The 11203-nt window shown below is 38.0% G+C and overlaps 1 protein-coding gene across 1 annotated transcript in view; it reads right to left on the bottom strand.

Annotated features, from left to right (window-relative positions):
* Positions 1-2016: 2016 nt before the first annotated feature.
* The window catches only part of LOC136871848 (ribosomal RNA processing protein 36 homolog), a 194088-nt gene continuing 184901 nt past the window's right edge, over positions 2017-11203 (bottom strand). The window contains exons 5-6 of the mRNA XM_067145475.2: positions 9922-10039; positions 2017-4571 (exon numbers count right to left, since the gene is read on the bottom strand). Of these exons, the coding sequence (XP_067001576.2) occupies positions 4438-4571; positions 9922-10039 (252 nt within the window). The 3' untranslated portion in view covers positions 2017-4437. The remainder of the gene's footprint in view (positions 4572-9921; positions 10040-11203) is intronic.

Below are 11203 nucleotides of genomic sequence, written 5' to 3'. Positions count from 1 at the left end.
CCTTAAAATCAGTTCAGCAAGGCAAGTGCATTAAGCAAAAGCTTAGTTCCGAGTTTCTGAAGAGGGCTAAGTCAGTTACGGGGGTGTTGAACAACAATTAGTCATATGGTGCTCAGCATGTTGAAGGATGAGAAGTTACACGTTCCTCAAGTTCAAGTATATCCAGTATTTAGTATTCACATGTAAGTAATGAAAAAAAAAATATATGTAGGCCAAATAGAGTTGTTAATGTATTGAATTTTAATTAATTATAGTACATATTCTACTTTCTGTGATTCGCTGCCAAGTTTCTCCCAAATTTTTACTTTTGAAAGTTGGCATGTCTGTGTTTTTACAGGCATGCTATAGTGTAATATTTATATTGAAATTGTGTGTCCGACAGACTGAAAAGTTTAAGTCACATTTAACTGAGTCAACAATGAGAAATATGGCTTCCTTCTTAACAAAGTTAAGTCTCCTCACTTCTCAAGACTGTTGGCCATGGTGTATATGTTATTGGCAAAATTAATAGATAAAAAATTAAAATGATGCAGAAATGACAAGGTAGGATATTATCTGACCATACCACACAGGGCAAATCAGAAGGTTGCGCAGAAGCTGAAGTAGCGCGTAGAGGGGTCAAAATACAACTTCTGAAAAGGAACGTATGGCCTACGACAGGGGTTCCCAAATTGTGGTACGCATACCAGTATTTGTAAGTGGGCCTTCAAATACTGGCATGCATGATTGGTAGAATACTGTCTAATCTGCTGTATTCACAAAAAAATGAATTTCTCTATTTTTCTTTGTTACTACAAAATTCAAAACCACTAATTAAATAATAATAATAATTATTATTATTATTGTTGTTATGGGTTTTTCGTGGATCACAGAGGTGAAAGAATGTGCGGGCTGGAATGGGTCTATCTACGATAGTCAAAGATTAATTTAAAACTTTAAGATAAATTATTTTTCTTTTCAGATCTTAAATTTTAACAAAACTCTTCACTTGGTGAAAGAACAAGATTTCAGGTACAGAGCAATTGTGGTACAAACTCGACAAACAGGAAAACCAAGAATTGGTAAGTCACAACTTTGAGCTTCAAGCCCATAATTTACAAAGGTCCCAACATCACTAATGTTGCATTTAGTTAGGTAGACAAGGAGATAAATCCCCCAAAATACAATTTTCAAGAGCACTTTGCTCCAACGGTTACAAGTTATGGCCTTCCACAGGCACCACTCAATATTACACAAATATCTATTACATTACCAGAAAAGACCTTACATGCTCTACAAATTCTACCAAGGAGGCTGCGCTCCCAAACACTTACGGGCTACTCAAGGCAACTTTTAGCTTTTACCTTTGCATAATACGTTACTATTTCTGGCTTCTCTAGGCACAACCTGTAGCAGTTCGATTGAAGAAACAATACAGGGGTATCGAGTACCCATACTACCGGGCCTTCATGAAAAAGAACAGGTTAAATTACTGGCCCAAACTCAAAAATGTATGGAGGCATACACTTGCGCTCCTTGAAAACCAAGGTTAAAATCCTACTTGGGCTTGTGGCCCGATGATGCAGAGGCTAATCCCAAACTACTGAGGTGACTAGAAGAACAAGTTAATTAACAATTTACAAGTGAAAAACAGTTACAAAATCGTAGTCACCTCAAGATTAATTGAAGGGGAACTCGAGAGGGTATACACTCTCTATCCCCGGTTTTCAGTTTTAAGTACTTGATTTACTCGAACTATTAAATGAGCAGAAAGAAAGATTTACATTTTAGAAAATTTACAGTTACATTACAAAAGATAGGGAACTTTCCCTTCGGGTCAACTTGCAGAGATAACTACAGAGCTAGAAATATGGTGGCCATTACCTGGGCTGATGTTCTGCCTGCCGGAGAATGAGGACCCCTACCTCCTCTCTTAACACATACACTCAGTAATACGACGATCAATAAGACAAGTTAGCTCAAAAAGGTGTCAGCTTTTATACCCGAGAGGAAGGTTTGAGAAGGCTCTGAACTAAATCCGGACACATACTCTCATTTTATTGGACAGACAAAAAAGTTACAAGAAGCCCATGATTGGCTGAAAATTAAATACACAAAAATTATGACTGGCCAGACTCCTAAGTTGGTGGGATGAGTAAGAAGTGTGGCAAACACTGAAGTATCAAAAATAAGGAAAGTCAATTCAGTTCAGAAAACCTATAAACACAGAATTTCTTTAAATTTCTAGTTATTCCACTTTGCACCAGAGTGCAAAACCTCAGTTTTTGAATCAAGACCTCTATGGAGAAAAGTCCCAACATCTTGAAATACTTGTTGCACACACACAAAAAAAAACAAAAGAAATTCAGTCAGTTTATGAAACCTTAAAATAACACATTACTCTATATGAAACCTTAAAATAACACATTACTCTATCACTTTAGTAGTGACATCTGTTGATTAACGTCCCAAATTCTTGCACTAGTTGGTTCAATTTTTGTGTGATAGATAGCATTCTTCAAGGCGCTTCATTTAAATGCGTGGATTTGAGGTGTACCTCCCGGTACAGTTATTATCATTATCATCCCCTTTCTCCAAGACAGGAAGTACATCTGCACACTTGAAGTCTTAAGGAAGTCTCTCACAATGCACAATGAAGGGACAGTGTTGTAGTCTCCATTCTTGCACAATTTCATGAGCGAAAATGAAATAGTACAAGTACATCTTCAACTAGTTACAAGAATTATTTTCCAGAAAATTTAAAATATCAAATTCTGGATCAGAGATCTCTTTAGCACAAATTACAGATAAGAGAGTGTGTTTTCTTCACTTGTGTACTTAAAAAAGAAACACAGGAATAAATTAAGTGTTGTTACTTATTGATTCAGACTTACAGCTAAAAGTAAATGAGGAAGCTGTGCTTGGTTAAGCAGACCCACCCTTTACATTAACAAGTTCGTTAACTTTAATGAACTCTTTTATAAAATCAAAAATAAACACACACACACTCACTCCCTACTATAATGTTTATACACGGCTTCATTTAGTTGTAGTATTTTCCCCAAATAATTGTATTATGAACACATTATTAATAATCAAAACCGACTTTCAACCCATTAGGTCATGTTACGTTCATTTAGTATGTGTTGAAGAGATGTTAAGTACAGAACAAAAATGGTCAACTGGACACCAGTGGGATCTGACGTGAAATCGGGAATTGTGGGTTCAGATCCCACTGGAGTCCAGTTGGCCATTTTTATGCTGTACTTGTTCTGTACTTAACATCTCTTCAACCCTGGTCTAGGACAAAACCCTGAATTGGTGCAAGCTTGGAAATGTCAAAGTAAACAATTAAGCAAGAATAAAACTTTTTACAACAGCTTTAACAGCTTTTATAAACAACATCCTAAAAATTATAAATTCATGTCCTTGTCTGAAGGTGGCACAACTCTTTCAGGTATATCCACAATGGAGGTGAGTTGCATGTAGTTCTTCGGCCAGATACCAGCCTTCCTGCCAATCTAAGCTCGTAGTACTGGGAATCACACTGGGGCCTCCATGGACAGCAGCTAACACCACTAACCGTAACACTAGAGAGGTGTATAACATTTGTTGTCCAGTGTCTAACTTGCTCTGTGTGCACAAACAACTATCACCTCATTGATTATCAGTTCTACATTATGTACAAATGTAGAACATTTTGGAAAAATAAATTAAATAAATTGTCCATTATGCCGTTCCTGACCATTAACAGGCATGCCGTGATGCAGGGTTTCTTTCTAAACTATATATTCCTCTTCAATAATTGTTGTACTTTGACCCTCTTATGGGCTACTTCAGCTTCTGCATGACCTTTTGAATTACTTGGACATACTCCAGTGTATACCTTACAGTAGAGCACAAGCCAATATATTCTCGTCTTATGTACTGGTTTAAACTCTTACAGTCAATGTCAACTGACGAGTTATGGACTTCTTTCAGGATATTACACAACACAGACATTGCTGATGTTTCAACTGCTTTGCAGTAACCCTTAAAAGACTAAATTAACTACAGCCTAATATTCTGAAACAAGTCCATCACTTGTCAATACTGAAATTTTCATGGTAAATGGACAGTGAAATATCTATAATAAATTCCATCCCTTTTCAATTAAGGATAGCACACTGAATACAAGTTCAACTTAATCACATAACAATTCATACAACAGAAATGCATCTTAATGGTTGAAGAGCCTGGAAACATTATTTTTGGTGTGAGGAAACAATGTTTTCATATGCAAATACAAGTTAGTCTGTTATTTCCTTAATTTCTCAGTCTATCTGGATAACTTTTTATCTCTTCCCTCTTTCCTCTCACTGCTGCCAAATTAGCAATCACCATTTTCCTCCTTTTGTTCACTGAAGATAGCTTTGGTTGGTACGCTAAAATATTCTTTCAGTCCTATACAGTGTAACACTAAAGTGCAGTGTTAAGTTGCTTCCAGTCATGACGAGCATTTCTCCGTCTTCGTTTTTCTATGTGTTTATGTAATTTCCCGCTCTTCTTTAAATCATGATATTGCTCCACCAAGTCCAGCAGCTGTTTCTCCGCTAGAAAGATTAAGAGACAAAATGTTATTAAACTCCACATCAAATGTCATCCATAAACCACAATATGGATATTTTGAGCTAGAATTTATGAGCAGTTCCTTTCTATTCCTGTTTTATGTAACATCATGCAGGTTACAAATACTCCTCTAAACAACTGGCTATCAGATCACATCACTGCTTTTAGATTGTATGCAGTGTTAGGAGCAACTCTGAATATTACTAGATAAGATAAATGATCGAGCCTCCGTGGCTCAGATGGCAGCGCGTCGGCCTCTCACCACTGGATATCGTGGTTCAAATCCCGGTCACTCCATGTGAGATTTATGCTGGACAAAGCGGAGGCGGGACAAGTTTTTCTCCGGGTACTCCGGTTTTCCCTGTCATCTTTAATTCCAGCAACACTCTCCATTATCATTTCATAGCATTTATCAGTCATTAATAAATCACCTTGGGAGTGGCGACCCTATTGTAATAACAGCCTATATATGTTTCATTCATACATCCCTGACCTGGTCAAAGACTGGAAAACAGGTTGTAGGTTTTCAGTTTTTCATTTTCAAGATAAATGACCATTTAATGCTAAAAACTAAGAAGGTTCTTTCGAGAACAATCTACCAAACAAAATGATTAACTTTGTTGGATATTTTCAAGTAATTGATGCATTGTGGTAAGAATTATTTTCATGAACCAATTTAACAAAAACAAATGCATGAAGAATTTCAGAGAAGAGGTTCATTAAAAAGGAAACCTGGCTTGCAGAGCTTTGTTATAAATCTCACCTATAATGGATGCTATGAGATAAAACACAGGCTCCGTACAAAAGAAGGTCCAATGATTTAGCTGTTAGAGCCCTTTAAACAAACAAGCAAACAAACCCACAGTATAAAAGAAAACTTATTTCTTGAAATATCAAGTTCTGGTGCACACAAGCTAACATAGGAATTACTGGAATTATTGAATACATCTCTTAGTGCATTAAATTTATTACTGCTTCATGTTTGGGAGATTATGCCCAACAACTTTTCATCCTTTGCACCTAGAGAAATCTATCTGATAAATTGGCAAGGAAAGGTACCAAGGTATCTTCTACCAATTTTGCTGAATTTTAGATATGTTGTAGGGATCAAGAAATAAAACACATGTATAGCATTTTTTTCTTTCCAGTAGAAAAACATGTTATAGAGCTGAAATAATCCTCTAAATCTATGTTTAAGAAGGGTGATTTCACTGTTTCACATAGAAAACTGCAATCTTTGAACAAAAATATTTGCAAAATTTGTTACCAAGACACAGGAAAAATTCACTACACTGTGCAAACAGGTTTATAGATGTCCCCATTTTTCTGGAAACATGCCTACCACTCTACTTCATGTGCCATCTTCTAGCAAAGGTTGGTGATCTTGAACCTGCACCAGTCCACGAGATTCTTCAGCCGCAGAGTTCGTCGTCTGTCTTTCCCAGTTAATCCAACACCTTGGAATTCCGGATTCTATCCCTCCATGAAATGCACACCTACATTTCAAATGCCTCTTGCAGAGAGCCTGACTAAGTGTCCATCCTTTCATTCCATACAGTAATGTGTGAAAGATACAGGCACAGACGAAACGGAGCCTTAGGATCAGTTGTAGGTTGGTGAGCAATTTTCTCATCTGCACGGAGATGCTTACGTTCAATGCAAATCAGAATTTCTTGGCTGCAGACCCAATGTTCAATGAGGTATTATCCCAAGTACTGATATCGATGAAACTTAGCAAGGGTCTCACTGACGAGAGTAAGCTGCATGTGGATGTCTTGTTGTTTAGTGATGACGGGGCCGTATTTTTTGGTAATAACATGCCTGTAGAAAAATAGGATAATCCTGGCATAAGGAAGAGAATGAATATAAAAGGAAAGATAAATAATACTGTCTTTACTGTAAAATATGACGGTATTGGTAGGCTTATTGTAAATAAATCGCCTGTTTGAGTAGTAATAATGTTATTGTTTTTATGTCCCACTAACCACTTTTACGTTTTCCGGAGACGCCGAGATATCGGAATGTAGGAGTTCTTTTACGTGCCAGTAAACTAGTGACACGAGGCTGAGCACTGGACTGAGCCAGGATCGAACCTGCCAAGTTGGGGTCAGAAAGCCAGCACCATAACCATCCGAGCTTCTCATCCCCGACCGGGGAAAAAGAGCATATCTGTGAACATCTTTCAGGGCTATATGACTTTGCAAAATGCAATGAAAGCACACCTGGTTGAAGAAGTGAAAGAAGACAGTGTTAGCGAAGTTTTAGGAGGTTTTATAAAAGACCACAGTGAATTTGCATACAAGTGTTCGCAAGCATTGTGGCTTCTGACGTCTAATGTGGTCAGCGAGAGGAGCTTCTCTGCTTATACGACGACACTTTCTAACTGTAGCACAACTCTGCATTCTGATAATGTTGAAACCATGCTTAGTTTGTACTTTAGAGACAAGTAATTCAACGTCTAAAAATGTAGGCTATGTATAAATGTATATCACCGGGCAGATCATCTAACTTCATTTCGAAGTATCAGTGATTTATATATTTATTTCTATAACAATTTGCATATTTGGTTTTTCTAAGATTTAATAACAATGATACATTACAAGAGTTTACTTTCAAACCTATCACAAAGTTAGTTACATTCACCCCATATGCTACTACAAGGAAGATTTAGCAGGAAACATCGATCAGTATAACAATTTATTTCAAGAAATACCTACCGAAATAGTGTCAGTTTTAACACCGAAATCAACAGTTTTATTTCACCAAAAAATAAGGCCCCTAGTGATGACCATGAACAGTGTTTACTCAATGTTTATCTTCAATCCTCTGCTGCTGCAAGCGTCACTATGTCTAATAATACCTGAAGGTCCTCCGCGCTATCTGTTAGCAACACTGTGCCATCCGCATAATGGGAGTTGTTCAGATGCCCCCCGTTGATACTGATGCCTATGGTACATGGTTCTTCCACAACCTCTGCAATGATTGCCTCTGAGTAAATGTTGAGGTGTGACAATACACAGCCTTGTATTACAACCGTATGTTTTCTTTTTTTCAGGTAATTTATAAATTTATTTACTCAAAGTTAGTTTTGGCAGACTAAAGAGCTTAACAATTATAAAAAATAAAATAAAACTCTTATGAACGACTCCTTTTCTTGCATCTAGACAGTTTAGTTCTTCCATTTTTACTATTGTGCAAATAGTTGATGTAGACCTCGTATAAAATCTTCCGATATCGGCCTCACACGCCTCATTCGTACTTCTTAATGATCTTTTGCTTAACTTCGACCTTAATCTTTTTCTTACTGCCTTCCCTTTCAACCACTCCTTCATGGGGTCCATTGTTGTTGTAAACAGCCAGTACACTTGTAACGTTCCAGATGTCACAGTGTAATTATGTTAATTTTATTATGTGTAATTAATTCAGGAATTTAACGCCATGATATTTATCTTGGTATGTAATTTTATTATAATTCATGTTTAATCATTTGCTCACTATCATTTCATTACTTTGTAACTACGACTTGTAAACGAGGGCTGAATATCCTAATATTCACTTAGATTCTTGCGACATTCGTTTAAATTTAACTTGCAGTAGATTTCCTCTATCTTGCCACATCACCGAGGAAGAAGGAAGGACAAATTTAGACATCAAATTCTGGGAAAAGCGAGCACGTGTTCAAGCGTTGTAACGACAGCTACCGTATTTCGACCAGAATAATTCAAACTGATCACCGCCTATATTGTCAAAGGAGCGTCATGTTGCCATGGATACTGAGTGAAAGGGCTAATAGAAGAACAGTTGATATCTTGGTTGGGACCCATCTACTCTAATATCTGGAGTGGGGAGAGACGTGTCAACTGATTGGACCACGTGTAGCGACCTGTAATTAGAGCCAGAGAAGGTTATAAAAGGGCGTGTTGGAGCTCTTGGCATCACTCTGCATTCGTTAGTATTAATCTTCTTGATTCTTCGAACTTGTATTTCGCTGTAGGTCGGAGAACTTGTCTTATGGTTGTTGTACCATAGTGGACTAGTGTGATAGTTTATCACTTCTACATTAATTACTTCGTTACCACGACGTGGTACTTAGGAATTTCTGAATGAGGGGTGTATAGCCACTCTCATCAGGAAGTACGTACAGCTCGGCTACTGGACCGGTTTGTACCAGTCTAAGACAATAGGTAGTATTAAACTAGATAGAAATGAAACTTCAGGGCACATTTTCAGTAAAGTTGGAAGGATTATTAATTGAGTATCCTCTCCACATAACCCAAGGAGGTTTTTCTAACTATGACTTAGGGCTCATCTCCAATATATGGGATAGAGCATAATAGGGAGTGTTAGTGTCGAAGCCATCTTCCAATTAGTGGTCGGTGCACTTAGCAAGGCAGGAATGGTACTTAGCTGCAGATGAAGAGATCTCAAAGACGACCGGTGATGTTCCAGCTACAAGGATGGAAGCTTTCCAAGGACCAGCAGAACAAGACTACATGGTGAGCAAGCGAGTTAAAAATATTGCAAGTTTTCGCGAAGTAGAGTCATTCAACTTTTTGTTAAATTCATTTCCTATTTTAAATTCAGTTCTCGTTAAACCGTCGTCATTTATATTCAGTATAATAAATAGTATTTTTCTAGTTCACTTTAATCAATCTGCCTTAATTAGCCTTTTGATTTCTAATTCTCCTGCTTAATGATTAGTGCACTATCACCCCACCCCTGTGATAAGAGTCCGTCCAAGCTTGATTATAAATTTTTATCTTTAAGTCATCAACTTAAAGATTGGCGCCCTTAGCTTGCATGGTTGCATTTCTCGTTCAATGATTGTTCTCCGAGAAGGGAAGTCACACACTTGGAAACAAAATAATTATTTATGCACACACGATTACAATGCTATTGTAAACAGTACAAATACGCCTCATATGGATGTTGACTGGGCGAGCAAGGTACATTAATGAACTCGACCATGGGAGTTTACCCACAATCCCACAGGGAAAGGGGAGAGGGGAAAGGAGAAACTATTGACTCAGCTGTGGCTATGTGATACTCAACAGAGAGATCAGTACCACTTGCAGTGTAAAACCTCTCTTGTTTATCAAGTTAGAAATTATTTGATTGCTCATCTTACAAAACACTTGCAGACAAAGCTGCTCGCAATCCAAGGTTTTACCGTATTGCCATTACGCTGACTAGAAAGTAAGCAGTATTCTGACTGCAAAATATGATCACCATAGATTCTAATGTGCTGTCAGATTTTTGAAGTGAAATAATGCTGAAAAAGGTGTGCATAAGAACTAAGTAAATATGTTACATGAACAGATACACCATACATACATTTTTTCTGGAACCAAGGTTTCTCCCCATTGCGGAGCATTTCAATTTGCTCTTCATGTTCTTTCTTTGACCTTTCATGTTTTGCATGACATCTTGCTGCTTCTCTTTCTTGGTTTTCCTAATAACACAGCACATTTAGCCATTAGATATTATATATATTATACCAACAGAAAACAAATGCAAAATACAAGTACAGTGAATACACCCAAGTTGGCAAGGGAAAATATAGAGAAGAAAGACAACTTATCTAGAGGAGAACGTGAGGGAAACACAATATAGAGTAGACAAATCAGAAAGAAAAAAAAATTGACTATGTCTTGGGGCATTCAATACATAATGCAACACATTTTATTTCTCGGCCAATTTCAGTTTTAAAAAATTGGAATTTTGTTTAGGACAACTTTGAATATTCCTGCTTCGTCTTGTATAGTTTCATTAATTTCCGAAAGGTGGCAGCGCTATAACTAGCCTTCAAAATGGTGTAACGGAGGTGCGTACCAAACAGAGAGCAGTTAGCGAGTTTCTTTTGGTGGAAAACCAGGGCATCACACATATTCAGAGGCGCTTGCAGAATGTCTTCGGAGACCTGGCAGTGGACAAATGCACGGTCAGTCGTTGGGCGAGGAGTGTTCCATCACCACAACAAGGTCAAGCAAATCTGTCTGATCTCCCGCATGCCGGCTGGCCGCACACAGCTGTGATGCCTGTAAGGTTGGAACGTGCTGGCACCCCTTTCTGAGGTGATCGACGGATCACACTCCAACACCTTGCTGCTGAACTTGACATCTCTGCTGGTAGTGCTGACACACTGGTCCATCAGTTGGAGTATTCAAATCTTTGTTCCCACTGGGTTCTGTGACACCTAACGGAAGACCATAAGGACCAAAGAAGAAACATCTATGTGGAAGTGCTTGCTTGTAATGAGGCTGAAGGTGACAATTTCTTGTCAAACATTGTTACAGGGGATGAAACACAGATTCATCACTTCGAAAGAGAAAAAAACCCAGCAATCCATAGAGTGGCGCCACACCAATTCTGCCCCAAAGGAAAAGTTCAAAACTGTACCCTCAGCTGGTAGTCATGGCTACTGTCTTCTGGGACTCTGAAGGGGTTATTTTGTTTGAAGAAACAACTTCAATGTGTTTGTAGCCACCAAAATGCAAGCAAACTTCTCCTTCTCCACGATAACGCAAGACCTTACACCTCAAACTTCACTGGTACTGTTCTTCCTTATTCACCCTACAGCCCGGATCTCACGCCTTCTGACTTCCATCTGTTTGGT

Source organism: Anabrus simplex, chromosome 4 (genome assembly GCF_040414725.1).
Source record: "Anabrus simplex isolate iqAnaSimp1 chromosome 4, ASM4041472v1, whole genome shotgun sequence".
Lineage (NCBI taxonomy): Eukaryota > Metazoa > Arthropoda > Insecta > Orthoptera > Tettigoniidae > Anabrus > Anabrus simplex.
Note: the sequence above shows the minus strand (reverse complement) of the source record. Positions and strands in the feature narration are given on the sequence as shown.